Source organism: Chelon labrosus (genome assembly GCF_963514085.1).
Source record: "Chelon labrosus genome assembly, chromosome: 9".
Lineage (NCBI taxonomy): Eukaryota > Metazoa > Chordata > Actinopteri > Mugiliformes > Mugilidae > Chelon > Chelon labrosus.
This window is the reverse complement of record NC_140359.1, coordinates 18,045,614-18,065,213: the sequence shown is the minus strand read 5'-3', so window position 1 is coordinate 18,065,213 and position 19,600 is coordinate 18,045,614. Positions and strand designations below refer to the sequence as shown.

At 42.4% G+C, this 19,600-nt stretch overlaps 1 protein-coding gene across 3 annotated transcripts in view; it reads right to left on the bottom strand.

The window, feature by feature from the left end:
• trim36 (tripartite motif containing 36) overlaps positions 1 to 16,366 on the bottom strand; it is a gene marked incomplete at its 5' end in the record, with an annotated part of 28,978 nt that extends 12,612 nt beyond the window's left edge. The window contains 7 exons of one of the 3 annotated variants that reach the window (XM_084552463.1): positions 423 to 538; positions 718 to 855; positions 1,701 to 1,796; positions 2,968 to 3,114; positions 3,915 to 4,261; positions 11,508 to 11,742; positions 16,304 to 16,366. In XM_084552463.1, the coding sequence (XP_084408589.1) occupies positions 423 to 538; positions 718 to 855; positions 1,701 to 1,796; positions 2,968 to 3,114; positions 3,915 to 4,261; positions 11,508 to 11,742; positions 16,304 to 16,366 (1,142 nt within the window). Of the gene's footprint in view, positions 1 to 422; positions 539 to 717; positions 856 to 1,700; positions 1,797 to 2,967; positions 3,115 to 3,914; positions 4,262 to 11,495; positions 11,743 to 12,604; positions 12,768 to 16,303 lie in introns of those variants that run through there. The other 2 variants (XM_084552461.1, XM_084552462.1) reach the window with 2 other exon arrangements.
• Positions 16,367 to 19,600: the final 3,234 nt, after the last annotated feature.

Below are 19,600 nucleotides of genomic sequence, written 5' to 3'. Positions count from 1 at the left end.
CTGTGTGTTCTTGACACACTCTCGTCACCAACACGCATAATCAGATTGATTAACTCAACGCTAAAATAAAACAGACCAAATCCCACTAATGAAAATCCACGAGGACACAAAAGGCAGGTACACTGTATCTGGACAAGACATTCAGTCTGTGTAGTATTTATAAATAATCATATTTAGCTTCTGTAATCTGAAATTAATTTATATCCGGTAATCTTTACTAAACCGTTTAATTATTAATTAACAGTTTACAGTCCGGATTTGAGCTTTCGTCAGGTTGAACGAGGACAGCTCTGCTTTAAGTTCACCATTTGACTACTGCTTCTGCATTTTCTAAATCCTAAATGTCCGGGTTAATATGACGTATAGTACATTCATCACAAGCCTACGCATTTCCACATTGATGATTTAATACCAGTATGTACCTAACATGCAGCTGCTTTGCAGTCTGTACGAAGCAGGACTGATCGGTTTCTTTCAGCACCTCCTGAGCGTAGCCCACCAGGCCACTGTTCTCCAGCATGCCCTGGTACTCCTCCACCTGGGAAATATCATTTAAAAGGTTGTTGCAGTTCAACATTTTGAGCATCTTGGAAAAACAGGCTTTTTACGTCTTTTCAAATAGATCTAGGGGATTAATGCAACAGCTGAGAGCATAATGAGCAAATAAGCATGTATACACAGGCTGCTCAGTAGAAAGTCGGTCCTTGTATTTCATACCTGGCCCTTGAGGTGGTCCAGGCGTCGGCTCCGGGACTGTTCGATGGACCTCAGCATCTCCGACTTTCTCTCTTGCAGGGTCTCAAACAGACGGTCAAAGTGCTCGTTGGCTCGGCTCTCTGCTAGCTGGCCATTTTCCTTTAAGATGATAAACTTAAATTATACATCTGCATAGAACAAAGGCATTTTTCTTTTCATATATTACATTAAGTACAATAAATCAGTATTTCTTCAGAGGGGTCAGGCTGCCAAGTCAGCCACAGGACATCATCAGTATAGTAGTCAGAGATTACGCAATGGGTGATGATTCCTTTACTGCTGCTCACAAAACTGTTGAAACCAAATATAAACGTGTTTTTAAACCACACACACAATTCATATTAACACTAGAAGGTGAACTGAATGCTCCCTCATTTAGGACCAGCAGCAGAGCAAAAAAGGAACGAGCATGAGGCGTGCATGAGGGCAACCAGCAGCCAAATTCTGTGTTTCCTTGTTTGCGCGGTTTGCATACCGTTTGTTTAGTGACCTTCCTTATTTGTACAAACAGAATAGATAATTGTTCCTCAACTGAGCAGACTGGTTTCAGGAAAGCTACGCAAATATTTGTATTCTTTAAAAAGATCCATGTACAGGAAGTAAGAAATCGATTCTTAACTACACTGAACATTGGCATTTTATTTCATTTTCACAGGGTTACATTTAATTCCTCTTTGAGAAGGAGGCCTCGATAGGGTGAGGCGCACAGAGGGGGGTGTAAAATGAGATAATAAGATAACAGAAAATAATGTAAAGGAGATTGGTTTGAGGAAACATCAAATTCACTTGTGTTGGTTGTTAGATTATGAGTCAAACACAGAAACTGTATAAGCAAAAGTTTAAAAACAAATGAAATAGGAATTCTGAAGAGTGTGCTGTAAAGTTTTATGAGTGGAGCGAACAAAGGATGTTGGAGTTGCAGCAGCATGAGTCAGCTTTCTCACCTCAGTCTGATTGATGAGCAGCTCAAGATCAGTAATCTGAGTCCTGACCTGGTCCTCTTTGCTGATGAGGTAATGGATACTCTTGGCCAGCTTCTCCTGGTGAGAGAACAGATTGGCAGCATTTACAGCAGGTTCCATGAGGCAGAGACTCTGAGATACGTTCAGAAACGCTGCATACACACGCACACAAAGGTTCATTTAAATATGTTCCATTCAGACAGTTCACATTTCTGCGTTCACATTCATTAGCATCAGTTTTGACTTGGATCACGTCCACGTTTTCCTCTCAGGTCAGCTGTTGTCTAAAGAAATTCTTGACGGATGAAAACATCAGGGCATGTGCAGTGTGACGGTGCATTTCTCTTTATTAAAACAACTGAAACCTGAACCATTTCCTGACTAGCAGGAACTGCCTGGGAAATTTGACACTCCTTCCGCCAATTTGAAGATACAATGCACAAACAATCATGAGGAACAAATGGTCTCATTAAATATTAATCACCACATTGTTTGTGTCAACACAACCTGGCGTTTTGGATTTCACACAGATTCTGCATCAACTTGCTGAACCACCAAGCACTGAGCCCCTGCCAGTCTGGCATTTGATATATTTCAATTAAAGCCTATTCTGTTAAAAGGTACAATGATTTTTCTGTTTCTTAGCGTCGTCATAGCAACCTCACGATCCCACGCTGCAGTCTCCTGACATTATCTGCCCAACAAACTCTCAAATTGATTGAAATTAATTCAACTGAGTGGCAAAAATCTGATGACCACTTGAGAGTTTTAACCCGGTGTGCCAGCTTGGGTTTTGGTTTCCAAAAAGAGACCGGTATCTACAAGTCAGGAGCTAGTCAGCACAAGTACAGGTCAGGCATTAATATTACAACAGGAGAGTGAACAACAAAAATGCTCTTAAGGTTTTTAGCCGTGGTTGGGAACACTTTACTTATTAAAGGCTCAGGTTAAATGTAGCTCAGCAAATCTAAGTGATGGACAGCTAAACTAAAAATATTAATCCAACAGTCAACAGGAAGGAGTCCTGAAAATTGTGCATGGGGATGGTTGCTGCAATCAAGGAGTGTCATTGCTATGGGGTGGGGGTGCTCGGCCTGGTCTAGGTGGGTGGTACATGTCTAAGTAACATCCACACGAATGCCGGGTCCACAACTTTCCCATCAGAACATTGAATTGTCACAAGATGGTCAATGTTATTCACTTCTCCTGTCAGTGGTTTTAATGTTGTGGCTGGTTTTAATTGCATTACCTTGAGGATCTTGTAGGCACTGCTCATGGAGGTGACTTTGTGGTTGGCGTGGGATCCTCCCAGCTTGCACAAGTGACACACTGGTCGCCTGCAGACCTCACAGTACATGTTCACTTTCTCCATCTCGTGCTCCGGACACATGAGCACCTGGGATATTTAGGATAAAGCATACTTTATTGTCCCTGAGGAGAAATTTGTTTGGGGCACAAGTGCTGCACACAGCTGCATACTATACAGTTACATAGGACTGCATGACCTAAGGAACGACAAGGAGATAAAATTAGACCAAAGAATGTGTGTGTGCAACAGCAATGTTTAACAGCAAAGATTAGTGCAGTACACTGGTTAAAACAAGCTGAAGTGAAAGAAGAACATGACCTAAACTTAAAAAGCAGCAGACTTCTCTCTGATCGGTTTCCTGATGGGTCTTAAAATAGAAGTTAGATCAGCACTTTTTAAAGCCAAGATCCCCATCAGATGACAACACATAGGAGCTTGATCAACAAGGAATCAAGAAACTTGGAAGCACAAAGCAATATATTGACAAAGCTGGAGCCCCAGTATTGACATTTAAGTCCTGTTGGAGCTTTATCTCTGTGCATGAGTCAGATACCTGCACTTATAATCAATTACGCCACTTTAGTTTATATCTAATATTTGTAGTGTAAGACTCAAACTGTCAAACTTTACTGATATCCACACCTTCTGTCCAGCAATTAAAGACAGAGAAATCCAGACAGTGACAGATTTCCAGCTGCTTACGTTTGACTGTATCATACATTTAGCCTTTTAAAGAGTGAGCAACGACAAATCTATACACACGCTTCTGACTCATGTGACATCCTGAAGTGTTCATAGTCCAACAAAATGAAATGTTTGCCGTCTTTAATAAATAAGAGATAAAGACAGAAAAACAAGACATCATCCAGGTTGTTGATGGTACTTGCCTTGGGCCTAAAATTCGTAGTGGGACCAACATATTCATGCTGGGCTTTGGGCGTGCCCCACGGATGGTGCATCTTGAAGCACTCGTTGCAGTAGCTAGCCTTGCAGTCCATGCAGCTCTTTGTGGCTTCTTGCTGCTGTGGAGGTTTGCAGATGTTGCACATGATGGCGACGGCGGCGCGGGCGGCCTGCCGGTAGCGCTCGACGATGTTCTCCAGGGTGAAGTTGCGGAACAGCATGCTGATGCCGCGCTCGCCGAGGTCGATGTCGTGCTGGCAGCCTGGGCACGGGATGGTGGTGACCCTGGGAGTCACGGACCCCCTGCGCCACCCGGGGGACGAGATTGAACCTGGAGGAGGGCGAGGGAGAACAAGTGAGAAAAGTTCACAAGAAATATGTATTCGTAGCCTCAGGCCACGCAGTTTCCAGTCTTGTCTGAGGCCTTATTTTGACATGTGAGCAACAATGTCCAATGAATTACACTCTTTCCAAGAGTCAATTAGAGTTTGAGCCCACTTTCACAAAGCAGCCTTACATCATCAGCACCGAGTTGCCAAGTATGATCTTAAAGCAAAAAATGCCTTTAGACACATGAGGCTTTCACAAATAGGGCCTCAGCATGTCTCCCTTTGTGCTTTATTTCCACAGTGACAACTACGCAATAGAGAAATGGATGTATCGAGCATAACGCCAGGCAATACAATGGGTAGTTGTCACACGAGGGAAAAAGTCCAAGGAGAGACACCATCCAAGACTGGTGGGGCACCACCGACGAGTGAAGAGATATGGGGAAGACGGCATCCTTGGAACTTATAGCGAATAGACTGTCTTAATAAGAAATTCAAGTCATTCAACATTTATCACAGGAGTGGAATCTAGTCTAAGTGTTCACAATGATCTGGACAAAGGAAATCATTCTATCCCCCCCCCCCCCTCCAAAAAAAACAAAAATTAGTGATTGAGACAATAAAAATAAGATGAACCACAGAATTTTTGAATCAAGCCATGTAGATGAATTACACTGTGCGTAGAAATTAAGCAAAAAAATTTGAAATAAATAAAAATATTCAAGCGATTGAACTCTAATATCGCATGTCCAGTTCAATGCATCAACACTTTTCACATGACAACAAATCTCCCCTTGAAGCAACACTGCTTTCAAGAGATTCTCACAACACTGAGCTTGTTGCTGATGCCGTCGCATCATAACAAGACATCGACACGAGGTGGAAACGGAGGTGGAAACTGTTACACAAGGCCACATCACAGACGCAAGCAGGGTCACACTGTAAATCACTGTTACCACACTTAAAGCCAGCAAAACTTGCTTAAAGCAAACAAACAAACAAACAAAAAAAAAAAGGGTTCACGTTTTTGGGGGACAGGGGAAGCGAGGAGTGCTGGATTTATCTCGGTTTGCGAGCCAGTTTTTCCGCTCCGTTTCCGAGGACCTGAAAATTAAATCAAACACTCCTCAGGTAAGCCAAAGACAGGAAGGACTACTTCAAAAACAGCACATCTGCGAAAAAAGGAGCGGCTGAAGGGAAAAGCAGTGGCAGAACAGCAGACATAAACAACGGTGTGACATGTGTAGCCATGTGCATGCCGTGTGACGTGAGCAGAGTTTAGGGACAGTTCACTACACACAGAAAAGATCTAACTTAAAATTGAACAACTGGGGATTGATAGGCCTTCCCACTTGAATTCATTTAACAAAACAGTGAGGTTAACATTGTGGCGTGGCGTTATCCCGACAAAGATAGTCTGATGATGGCTATGAAGATGACATGGTCTTGTTAAGACAAGCGAAGTCACTGGATGACATCAGCCAGAAAGCCTCCGTATTTAAACCAATGAATGATGCAGAAGGTCATTTTCTATCCCGCAGTGCTTGTCTTTAGTCGTGTGTTGCCATGTAGATACACAGATTCTGTAGTCTGGACTAAAAGTGTGAGCAGACAAGATGCATGCAGGAGATGCCTGCAGCAAAGTGTGTGTGTGTGTGTGTTTGCTGATTTGTGGATCTGCTGAGTGAGGCAGAGCAGAAGGCAGAAACTGACGAGTCACTGCAGAGCAAAGAGGGCTTGATTTCTTTTTTTTTTCCCTCTCCTGCATAGACAGATTATTGGATTTGAACTGACACAGCATTTCAGGTTTTGGCCTGCTACAAATGATGCAATATAATTATATTGTAAACCCGATCATGTCTGCAGTCTAAACTGAACATTTGTAATTAAACATGGAAATCTACAGCATCCAAGGACAGCTAATATTGTTTTTTTAGTTTCCAATGCAAATTCAAATCTGAGCAGCTTCGTTAATCTAGATCTGATGAATGCAAAGTTATAATCCAAATATTTGTGCTCACATGTATGACTGCAAAATATATATATCCTCAAAAGGTCTGTTTAATGAATATCTCAATTTAATTTTAACCACATTAAATCTATTCACACAACCTCCTGCTTTCTTTTAAATCAATTATTTTATTAAAGTTCTCAGAGGCTGACGTTTGTTCCTAAAAACATCCACTGAGTATGTCCTGCATTAGCTGCATTAGCTGGTCTAACGGGACCAACAAAGCCGGTATTCAGTCTTGTTTTACTTGGCCCGGCGCTCTCGAACCGTCTTAATTCCTCATCCCTAAAATGATTAGAGGTGGGTAAACTGTTTCTCCAACATTTAAGATTGTCAAGTGAAGCATAATGAGTACCCTGAAGGCAAACCTATCAGTCAGTATAACCCAGTTAAGAATCTTGGCAAGCCCAAACATATTGTAGGCTTTTCAGTCAGTATGTGTGTGTGTGTTTAACTGAGAAACAACAGAGACCTACAGTTCTCCATCTCAATAAAGCAGCTTTACTTGCTACCGTGATTTACGAAATGAATGCCAAGATTAGCTAGAGTACAGAAACACATTCCAGCCCCACTTCAACACCTAGGAAACTTCCTTTTCCCCCCCGCTAGGCAACCTCTCTGCCAGAGACGCTACCTCGCTTTAAGTCCTGTCCATTAAGAGCTACTTGGTCGGCCTCCTGATGTGCCGACTCAACATCGGTTTACGATTGTTCCTATATCCTTTGCTTTCACTCAATTTTCCTATCCTACTTAACAGAAGAAAATAATTCGTCTTAGCTCCATATTAAGATAAATCACATTAATGCTCAGTGGACGTTTTTAAAGAGTATTTTAATGTACTATCGCTAAGAATTAATAGCTTGCTTTACAGCAGATCCGTTTTATATCCAACCAGCAGTGTTTGTATGGTCGTGTCGGCAGGGCTGAGGAGCGGAGGTGGACTACGTAGAGAGAAGGTAGAACCAAACTAGGGTTTCACAGGGGTTCTAGTAACACTGTACTCACTACTACAGCTACTCAAAACCCGGAGCCCCCGTCTACCTCGACTTCCAAACGACCTTCGCACTGAGGCTGCAAGCAATGAACAGAGAAGTGAAGTGAGACCAACAAGAAAAATGAAAACAATACATAATAATGTGAAGTGAGGCGTGATTCCAGTTTAACACCATGACATTTGGAGAAACCACAAAACCAACTTAAAGAGTAAACCGAAGAAAAGGTGAGTAGGAAAATAATCTCAAAATGCAGTTTAGAGTGAAAACAGAGCATTTAAAATATACATACATGATGTGAACACTTATTAAAGTACAATTAACTCTTGATTTATGCATTTTTTAACGCAAACCTTTTAAAGACAAGGCGGTTTTGTGAAAATTTTCATTTTTTTCCCTTCGTAAGTGTACCGCTCAGCTTGTTTAGAAAATATGCTTATTCTCATGTTATGCTGAGAATACAATTACCCAGAAACTGCCTTCAAATGAGATTGTGTTCATGAAAAAGTTCCACATGAATGGCCCTCTCGTGGGGTTCACAACATCGTAAGTAGAAATTTTCCAGAACATCCCGCATTCACAATTTGAGACACGTTTTCTGCCATTGTCAGAAACAATAGAAGTGAACAGTAAGTTAATATATTGCAATTTTATTCCTTGCAGTTTTGTGACGGCATCATCTTTTTGCTAGGACACTGCATTTCCGACACCAAGTCATCAGACTGTTGGCTTGCTGTTACTGTTACTTCTTCACATGAGTTGCAAAGTCAGTGTTACCATTTGGATACCAAGAATTTTGTATGCATGACCTCCCTTTTTGTAATCGCAAGGTCACGGTTTCCATTTGAAGGAAGACAATGAAAGGGGGAGAGGGTTAGCTTAGCTTAGTTAGCATTAAGACGGCTAGCTTAGGCCTGTGTGAAGATAAAAACGGCATCCTGTTAAGTGCTACTACTCTTTTTTTTTTTTTTTACAGTCTTAGATGCCGTTTTTGTTCTGATAATACATATTTTGTTAGTTTACTATGCCTAAACTTTAGTTCCAATCTCTGAATGTCTTTAATTTAAAAAGAAGTCATCAGGAAACATTTAAACGTTAGCATAATTTAACAAAGTTAGCAGCATTAATTTTGCTAACCAGCTAGCTTTAGCTGAACAAAAAAACAAAACAAAAATCTTCCAAATTAAAAAATGAAAAATAATAAAACTCAAATTTCACGCAGTAAATCTGTTAATGACAGCTTTCACATGCGTGGTAACCAAATTAACTTCTGAGCTTTATGCTAGGCTAAGTTAAGCCTCTGCCAAGTGTAGCTTCATATTAACGTGTGCGGCAGTAACATGACTGTGGTATCAATCTTCTCAAACTGTTGATGAAGATATTGAAGAACAAATAAGCATATTTCTAAACATACTGAAATCCAATCCAATCAGTAACCAAATATTCCACTAGCGCATACATCAAGAGTTAGTTGTCGAGCAGTTATGCGTCAGGCTCCGTTTGAGTCCTGGTGACATAAAAAAAACAAAAACAAAATGAAGCTGAGAAACAATGCTGATGAAGTTTTCAGTAACCTCCTTCCTCTGTCTCAGAACGGCGAGGCCTGTCCGAGCTGCACGCTGATAAATATAGCCTCAAGTCTTTTCTTTCTCTCCCCTTCATCTAATCCCTCATTCATTCCTTACAGGCAGGTTGCATCACCATGGCGACCAATGATCTGATCTCCCAGTGGCGAGGCCAGTCTGAGAACTACTCCCCTGGTGTTGTTCCTCTGTGTTAATAAGGTACTTCAAGGTTTCCTAAATATTCTGAACACACAGAGAATGAGTGCCTTGTTATCTGCTGATTAAAAACAGAAACGACCTCACTGAATAAATCGGTTCTTTAAATTGACTCAAACAGAGTATCAATTGACATACAGGCAGAATGAGAATATAGATATGACACGGAGACAATGGCCTTTTTTGTGCACAAGCTGGCTCACAGCAAGACGTGTGGTTTGTTTACTCAAAAACAGGATTTGATATTTCCTGCGTTAACAGATGCCAGTGAAGAAAGAACTCATTCAGGCTGAAGAGGAGGGGGGCTTTGAATGAAGGAGTAGGTTTGAGAGCCTGGTCTCAGTGGTTTGAATAGATCCTTCAGGTTTAGATTATCAGTGCTGATCCGAGGCCACTTGGCATCTGTGTTATATGTGTACCGGGTAACGTCAAATACCACAGACAGTCTGATTCATGCTACACATTAATTTAAGAGTACATGAAATATATAGTATTTTTGTACATTTAAAAAAAAAAAAAAATACAGATAATACATGAAATATCCAGCTGTGAGCAGCTTCTTCAATCGTTTTACACATTGGTCTACATTCCTTTTAGACCAATTCTAAAGAAATTTCAAATGTCCCATCTGTTTAATCCAGTTCTTGTCTGGCTTGAGGTTGAGATATATCATTTAATTCCTGACATCTTACTTCAGGAAAAACAGGACAAATGTTTTGTCAAGTGAATGCATTACACCTCCATACTAGTAAACATAAATACCCCTATCTAGATTAAGTGTGTAAAATGGATTTGGGACTTCAACACCAAAACAAAAAATTCATTTAAACTCTTAAAGCTTTTAATGCCATTTGTATGCAGCACCACATTCTGCACTGTGCAATACTACATGCTACTTATATAGAGTCTGAACTGTAGACCAACTATCATACTATGCAGCTTCTGCAGTTAGAACAAAAAAGTGTGAATTATTTTGTGTATCAACATACTATAAAACTAATAACTGCCAAATAAACTTAATTTAATGCATTTTTCTAGTTCATTTTGCAGACGCCTCTCCATCAAATGAGCTCTACTGTCTTTTTTTGTTTTTGCTGTGTGAACATCAAAAAAATCTATTTATCTTCATGCAAACTGACTGAGCAAACCTGCTTAGAATAATAAGCTTGTAGTGTGGAGGATAGACGCAGCTCTGGTTCTTGTGAAGAGGAGTGGTCAAGAGTGCAAATGAGACAACATCTTTATGGAAATGGCCTCAAGCCCAGAGCTCTCAGGAGGCAGAAAGGCCGCCTTGTGTCCCGCCGTGCCGTTTTCAAGGTTTAGACATTGACCTGCTCTAGCAAGGCCGCAGCATTGCCATGCCTTCAGCCGAGAGAACTTTTAAAAAAAACAAAAAATATGTTGTGACAAGTTTATTTAGCTGCCTGCACCCCCCCCCCCCACAGCGTTCCCTCCCTCCTGCTCAGCTTGGTTTTAAAATGCCTTAAAGGAGCTTACAGATACGCTTTGTTCACTGGTGTGTACATAAAACGCACACACGCCCGTTTATCCAACTAAAGGATAGCTGCATGTCTTTCAGTAACTAAAACATTTTCTAATAAATACATAAGCACTTGCATGATTGGAGGGGATGTTTGATGCCCCGGGGGGCAATTAAAAAGCCAGACAGTGAAGACAGTTAGGGCTTGAGAGAGCTTGTCAACAGTTCCTTTCTCTCAACAGACAAAACTACAGCTTGTCAAACTCCTCTGCCGTCTCTTTAATGAAGCCTGTAAAAGCAAAAGGGATTAGAACAAGTGATGACTGATGGTTATTACGGCTGAGCGATAGAAATGTTAAATCGTTTGTTTTTTTTTCCATGTTTGCCCTACTTTATCGAAGACGAGAGAGGGCAGACAGCAGGGTGGTGTCTGCACCAAGCTAAAACACAAACAGCCGCCAGTTCTTCTTGGCGCATTTGCCTCGTTTCAATAAGCCTGTTCACTCCCAACCAAAAATTTGCTAAATATTTGCTTACTGGTTCATGAAGTGGTACACATTTCCTTCTCGTAGACATATTTGAAAGCCCTTTGTCTTTTTCTGTATGCTGAAACCTGTTGAACGCAGCCATTGGGACGACTGCAAAATTAAAACCTGAAGTGGAGGGACTCAGTAGGAAGACAAGGTAAAAGGAAGTTGGCACATCCAACATAAAATTCTTTCTGCCTTCCCTGGAAGCCATCATGAAGAGGCATCCAACACATGCATTTCATGATTATTAGCTGCTATCAGCTCACATAACAGCTCTTACAAACCCACAACCCCACTAATACCTCAGCAACAGCGTTTTGAAAAGCTTTTAACCTTTGGAGAAATGCAAGATCCACTTCCCTCGCCCTAATCTGCCTACAGCAATCCTGTTAAGTATTCCATCTACAGAGAAAAAAATATATATATATCTTTAGATCCTTACCCCGAGACCCACCTGATCTCACTAGTCGGTCCAGCCTCTCCATGGAAGGAGAGGGCACCCTGGACCTGGGGCTGCCCGGCAGGGAGCACTCTGAACCGGCGTCGAAGGAGTCGTCATGGTTCAGCATCAGCAGCTCTCTGACACACTTGTGGCAGACGCTGTGCTGGCAGGGCAGGATCAACGGATGGGTGAAGAGCTCCTTGCAGATCGGGCAGATCAGCTCCCTCTCTATGTTCTTGATCGGGACCTGAAAGAGGAGACAGGATTACTCAAAAAAAATAAATAAATAAATAAATAAAACATAGCCCCTTATTTGATTTGGCATCCTTTAACGTGCTCCAACAAGAGATGAGGAGGAATTTGACAGAAATAGCACCTCAGATCAGTTTGAAATAAGCTTGGAGACAAGGATAAAGCCTTCTTTGATTCTCAGAACAATAACCTATTATTAGGATATCACAGATGCAACTGAAACGGGGGTATTGTCTTCAGTATCAGCTGTGAAAACATTAGTGCTGTGTCAGTGAGGGGAGGAAGCTGGAGTTTTAGGTGAATTGCAGACTCACTCCTGAGCACAGCTTCAACTGCACTTAAAGAAAACACTAATGAAGCGGTCACTATAACAACAAACTACAGTGGGTTTCTGATGCATTACATAAGACAGGATTAAAGGCCGGCTAAATATAGAGAAACAGTTAAAGACACCAGTCCATCAGCAGAAGCAGCTCACGTTTTAACACATTTAAAGACGATTAGAGAGGCTCCAGAGGACAAGCCCTCCCATATGTAGCAATCAGTGATCATTTAGTTCAGGTGTTGTAATCAGACAATAAAAAAATAAATAAAATAGTCCCTCCTGCTTCTGAACAAGTCTGGATAAACGCCTCCGCACGTGTTTTTTTTAAAAAGACAATACCCAGCAGGATAGAGGAAGTTGAAGCAGGAAAAACTGAATCTAAATGAAACAAAGACTCGAACCGGCGACGAATTAACCCCGCTAACTTTTCCACAATGCCCGGTCTCTTTCACATGCACAGCGGAGGAGCGACAGGCTGTTAAACAATGACGAGCCGAAAACGCGTCCCCAACTTTCTTCTTCCCACACTCACCCCGACTGAGCTGGTGCTGCTGCGCCGCATCTCCGTAGACATGACCGGGGAGAAAACACAGCCGGCGCGGGTAAGATAATAAAAAATAATAATAATAATAATAACACCTTATCCGGCGTTTCGGTTCTGGCTAAAAACAAACTTTCTCCAACGCGAGCGGAGGAGATGCCGACAGCGACGGCTGAGTGAATTTAAATAGAGTGACGCTGCGGAGGGAGGCAGCGCCGGGTGAATCAGCAGGCTGCTGCGCTGCTGCAGTGCGCGCAGGAGAGGGAGGGAGGGAGGGAGGGAAGAAGGGAGGGGTGGAGACGGACAGGAGGGGGGTACTGTGTGAGAAAGAGAGCGATAGACAGAGACGGGGGTGTGGGGTGGGGGTGAATCTATACTCTATGCTGCCTTCACTTTTAAAGCCACCACTCCAACTTGTCCATTCAGTCGCTTTTAACCAAATGCTCCTGGATGTCAGCGCTGTTTGCATGCAGTCAAATTCTCCTTACTTCAGTCACAGTGATGCGAATGTAGGATTAAGAAAAGAAATAAATCAACTGTAGGATGTAGTCTGCAGTGCTGTTAAACTGTTCTTGGTTACGCTAAGCAAATGCCAAGTACCATAACCTACACGGAGCTAAGATTTAGTGCCGGACTGGTATATTCTGCTGGTGCATTTGTTTATCCCAGTGTACCTATTGAACTATCAAATGAGTGTATTTGTTTATGTTGCTCACATTTACCTCTTACTTTCTATGTAACCATCCTGCCCACACATCTAAGCATATATGCCACTTGTTGATCTATATTATCATCATTATTTTCCTACCTATAAAATTATTCAAATTTTAGGACACTGACAGCGATGTGTAACCAGAGTCACATTCCTTGTTTGTATGTGAACACATGGTCCAATGAAGCTGATTCTGAAAAGAGTTTGTAGCTACTTTAATACGTGATTTGAGCTGCACACATGTTCACTATTTCACTGCTTCCGTACGGCACAAAATATAACAGGGGGTGATTTGTATTTGGTCATAGATCTGACCTGGTGGTGGCGCTGAATGACGTGTTAAGGGATCACCAAAGGTGTTATTAAAATTAATGTGTGAACCAAATTTATATGCCTGTCCATCCGTAGGATATTCGGATATTTAACTGTGCAAGCTAAGGTTGCACCAGGCAAGAGGTCAGGGGATCAGCAAAGGCGGCAAGATTCATCCACTTGGGGAACATGAACATCTGTAGACAACATGACGAGACCATCTGATGGTTATATAGTAAATCCTGTCAACTGGCTGATAATAAGTCTTTTTTATTGAACATGTGAAACCTTTGCCCAGCTTTTGCTCGTGTAGAAAGGATGCTAACCAAAGTAAGTGGATTTGATTTGCAAAGCATGCTGTGTGCAGAATAGTTCACTTCAATCCACCCAATAGACGTAGAGATGTCAGCCTGCTGGTGGCAACAAAAGCCAAATCATCCATGAGTGCTTATACACTTTCACAGCATCTAATGTTTTGTTGAGTTGTTTCGTTCCGTGCCTGCAGTGTTTGGCTGAACATTTCTACCTACAGCTGCATCAGAATCACCTCAAAGGGAAGGATGGATGCAACAAAGGCAGTCACAAGTAAAAAGACAATGAAGTTGCAGTAAATTTAGAAACGCGTTGCAGATTGCTAGCTGCATGAATTGCCATTATTGTACTTGCAACAGTCGGTTTCATAATGCTAAGAAAAGTGGGACTTCATTTGTTGCATTGATCTGCAGATATTTGTTTGGTGACTGAAGAATCTCTACTTGATTTAGTGCTTATATGAGAAGTTCCATTATTGTCCTAAATGCTTTTTACACACTTGGAAATTTGACCAATGCATTTTACCCATCCCTTTGTGCACGCACGACTTAGTCAGCACAGCAGAGCGGTACAGTCCTAGGATTCAATCTAGCGAGCCTCAGGTCCCTCCTTCTTTAACCACTAGGCCACGTAGATTTTCAGATTCCTCCACTGACTGCGTTCCTCTGATACTGTTTACGACAGACACAAAATGTAAACCACAACCTCTGCTCGCTTTAAGAAGCTCCTTTCCATTATTTCAGAGGATTTATGATCTGCTAATTGCTTGTTGCAGTCTGGTGAGGTCCGCAATTAATTTTATTGTACACGGGGGCCACCAACCCTCGCAAAACGGACTGTGAAACAGCTTGTAGTGGTTTTGATGGGGAGCTGTAATTTCTTCAGGAAGTAACGCTGACAATTCTGTGGAGCAGGGCAGCAGGAAGTGAATAAAATGTTGGAGCAGAGCTACTGTCCACGTGTGCAGGCATCTTTAGGAAACTGCAGACAATGATCCTATTGTAGCTTAATCTACTGTGTCCTCACTTTGTCATTTGTATTTGTTGGTGGCATAAGATAAAGGCGGCTTCAGTGGTAGTTTTAGTGGCAGTATTGTCTGAGTTTGGACCTGACAGCCAGCTGTGTCATGCTCTGTGTGTCCGTGCTCCGGTTTCAGTCCAAAGACGTGCAGGTTCAGTTCTCTTATAACACTGTCTGTCTCTAGGTGACTGACTGGTGAGCCCTCTAGGATTGGGTTCACGCTCTCACAACCCTCTTCAGGATGGAGGGGTTCATTTTCAGACTTCTTAAACAGGAGCCTCAACAAAATCCACTGAATCCACTTCACACATTTAGTGGAAATGTTGTTAAATGCGCTTGTCGTGTAAGTAGGGAATCTCTCACAGTGCATCCACAATAGTTTACAGAAATTAAACAGTGTGACTGCATTTTAAAATCACCGAATTCAGCAGCTGTAGCTCGACCACGTGGATAGTCTCCATGCACGGGTGACTGACTGACAGAAGAGTGGGCAATCAGGAGAGATACACCTCGACACTTTCTGTCAGTCAAAAAAGGGTAAATACCCCCCCTCCACACACGCACACACACTCCCGGCATGTGCAGACACATACAGTGCAACACCTCAGTAACCCAGTGCCCAGTCTCTCCAGCACCTCACAGCTGCTGCCAAGCGTCCCACTTACTGACAGGAGTCCGTGATCTCCCTGCAGCACTAACTACAAACACACCAAGCACGGCCTCTAATTAAATTCATTACGTTATCCCCCCCCTTCTAAAAATAGAAGCCTTTTGTCCTTACAAGAGCTTTAACTTTGACCACGGAAGCAGAAATGTATGGGTATCTATACAGGATTCTATCATTATCATCAGAAAATGGTCTGTTAACACCTCAGATTTTATAAAATATCACAAGTTATGAGGAGTTAAGGGCACATATCAGTACTTGCTGCCATTATTTAAAACAATACACGTTTAAATATGAGGTGAAATCAATGTAATTGAGCTGCAAAGGGCAACACCTGATATATTTTACAACAATAGAATGGAGCAGAAGAATAGAATAGAATAGAATAGAATAGGTGTGGGTCCAGCTGACTAATAGACCGGATAGTCTAGCAATGCCTCAGATCATGTTGCAGAGCAGAATAATGTACTGTATATGGAATAATATAAAATGTGATATCAACAAAGAATAGAATAGAATAGAAAAGCTCCATCTCCATCCTCTGACAGCCCTGCAGGCCGGCCCGGCACCGCTGCTGCTGCTGCTGCTGCCTCTGCTGCTGTCGGTGCACATTGACAGACAGACCGCTGCTGTCACAAGGACCATAAATCATCCGGATGAGACTCACCTCGCCCCGCTCGATCCGCTCCACGATGCTGGCGAACTCCGTCATATCCTCCGAGTCCGACATGGCTACAGATGGGGATGTGGAGGATGATGGTGATTGCACAGTATAGAGATCGGTCCAGGCGCAAAGGGGTTTTAAAACGTATAGAAAAACACACACACACACAAACAGCTGCTGCGGTTAAAGGCGCAGGATCGAAAGCGTGACAGCTTCTCAGGGGAGGTGGGATAACATCAAGAGGGAAGAGCCGCTCCTCAGATCACATCCCCATCATCGCCACCCTCTTTCCTCCCTCCCTTTCTCTTTCTCTCTCTCTCTTTCTCTACACGTTTGTCCGACGAATCCACAGTGTTTTAGTTTTGCCTCATCTTGGAGGGAAAAACCCCGCCCTCGTTTCTTCGGCAGCCAACTGTACCATCTCCCTCCTTCTCTCCCTCCATCATCATCCCTCAGCGGCGATGTCTCCGCTCACAGAGCTCTTTGTATCCGCCATGCATCGCAGTGAATGGCTTCCGTTTAATCTATCAGTCACTGGAAATAATCATAATAATCTGAGTCTGAAGATTAAGGGGCGGGGTGGCGGGGGTCTTTAGTCTGTTAGTGGCGCGTCAAGTCAAGTTGGGCATCGTTTACGCGTGGCTGGCGGCGCGCTCATGTGCGCATATGTTGCTTTATGTCATCTTGTTTTAAGGTTGGTGGGGTGAGCTGCCTTTTGTCTTTTTTCTGACAATGACAAACAGGGACTTGTCCCACGCGAGAGCAGGAATGCAAGGCGCCAGCGTGGAGCCGGATTAAGTTCACGTTTTTAATTTTTTTTTTTTTTCTGGCAACGCCACTTGTTCCGCGTCAGCAGATGGCCTCATGGCTTCATGCAGACATGTTTTCACTCCATTGAGCATTTGGAGAGGGGGGGACAATGATTTGTGTTAGGATCATGTGATCACTCGGAGAGACGTGGTTTCAAGTTTGGAAAACCTGTCATCTCTGTAATGCGGAGGCTTAAAATGAACTTTATAGCACTGAACGTGGGGAAAAATGTGATAGCAGCTTCCTATTTTCTATCAAAAATACATTTGATTACTCATAGTTCAGTCAACTGGAGTTAGAGAGTATTCTTGAAGACCGGTCACCACTCACCCAAGTCTTGAGTTCTAAATGACAAATGATGGTGTGGAGTTGGGGGTTTTATGAAGAACATCTGTGAAACCTGAAACCCACGTGACTGGGGGCCTGTAAACCACCAAATACTCCCCTGAAATTAGAGAAAGACATTAAGATTCCCATTAATCATTAAGAACCATGGGTTGCTATGTATTGTGAATCAATGGTTAAAACTACCAGTGAATACAAAGTTCAGCTGTGTCTTGAAAGGAATAATCTAAACCTCCAAAGTTAGAGTTCAGCCTCAGCGAGACATGAATGTCTGCAACAAATTAAAACTAACAGCGCAAGAAAGATTTGAAGTCATTCATTTGGATTCAACCTCCTTGAACCATTAACGTTCACGCAGCCAATTTAAGACACGGCGCTAGTTCTCATGTACGACGTCCGCGGAGATGACACTCAGCTGACCCATAAATAAGCCACAGTGCACTCCACCTGACTGAATAATCAATATAATGCATTGGCAGTGTGTTTTACTAAGTAGAATTGATTTGAGTTAAATAACTACAGAGAGTGCAGCTGTTGCACAAGCGCATATTAGCCCACCTAAGGGCCTGTGGATCATTAAGAATGAGCGACGCATGTCACAAGATGGGAGGCGGTGGATATGCCGCATTGCTATACTTGTGTGGTAGAGTCAGCTGTAGTCAAGAAAACAATCAAAACGACAGGATGAAAATATCATACTCTGTGTGCTGGGTTTGCTCATGATTGATAGAATAAATAAAATCAGTGAAGATGACACTGAACTTGGCTTCAGTTTTTTTGACCACAGTAAACTGAATGGCTGGTATTCATTAAAGTTTACCAAACCAGATTTACCAGTATATCCATGGTTCATATGAGAGAGAGAGACAGAGGCATACGCTGTCTGTTCACAGACCACACCCAAACTACAGCTGTAACTTGCTGTCGAGGAAGCATCTCCAGACAATTTTCGTCTGGGATGGGCCGTAATCACCGGGGACTAAATGGTACATCTCCAACCTCAGGTTTCCTTTCTATTTATTGCTTTCTAAAGATAAAATAAATAAATAAATAAATAAAAATGTGTTAAAGTTTAATGATCTGTGCCTCCAGATAGGATATCTAAGTGCCACTAGGCCACATTTGTCTGGATCATATTACTCTATCAGGGCCAACAGTAAAGTCCTGTGACTGTGAAGCGCAGCTCCCCAGGTGGGATTCTCTGTGTGTGTTTACATGTTTCATCTCTATCCAGTGAATCTGCCCCTCCCCCCACAGCATTTAATTACATCTTAGTCACTGACCTAGCAAAGAAGAGAAAAGAAAATCAGCCAGCGTCACTCAGTGCACAGACCATCCACGTTGCAGAAAAATGAAACGCGACTGAGGGAAATTGGAAAGAATGGTCACCAGCTGTCATCTTTGAATTTAAAAATAGAGCAACAGTTGAGTCATCCAGCCACATACACGCCACTGGGAAAGGAAATAAGGGCTTTCACAAAGAAACTCAGCTGTTGTAGGTAGCAGGACTCATGTGACACCCATAGGAGTAAACACTTGCTTTGTCTCTTCTTCCTGAAGGAAAGAAAATACATTTCACACTAACGTAGCATCTTTAACTTATACAAGAAGAGGAAACCCCATCTAAGTGTGAAAGATGGATGGACACTTGGAATAATAAAAAAAATAAATGTCTCTGTTCACATCTGGCATTGAAATGCATCATGGGTGATCTGACCACAATTGGACAGCTCTAAGTAAAGGAGTGAACACACCTAAGACACACCGGACTTGTTTAGACCTTGCATCAAGATCCGGTCTGGGCAAGTGACCAGCTTTAGGTACGTGTGTTCAGACTTGGCATTACACAAGCGTCTCCAAATCCGATCTCAGTTTTGCTCTCTGCATCATCTGGGGCACAGTAGAATATTTTAACAGCTGATGTCTCTAATGGATCTCTACCACTGCTCCAGAACCAAGAACAGCGCTGTTTCATTTGTGTCATGATTTTAGTTTCACAACTTATTATTTATTGATCTCCGCCCTGGCGTTAGTTCGACTTGCACAAAACTCTATATATCTCCAACCCTGGAAGTTTCCATATGCATCGTAATCTCTGACAGTAAAGTTAAATAAAGACACCAATGATTGAGGTAATACGTAACT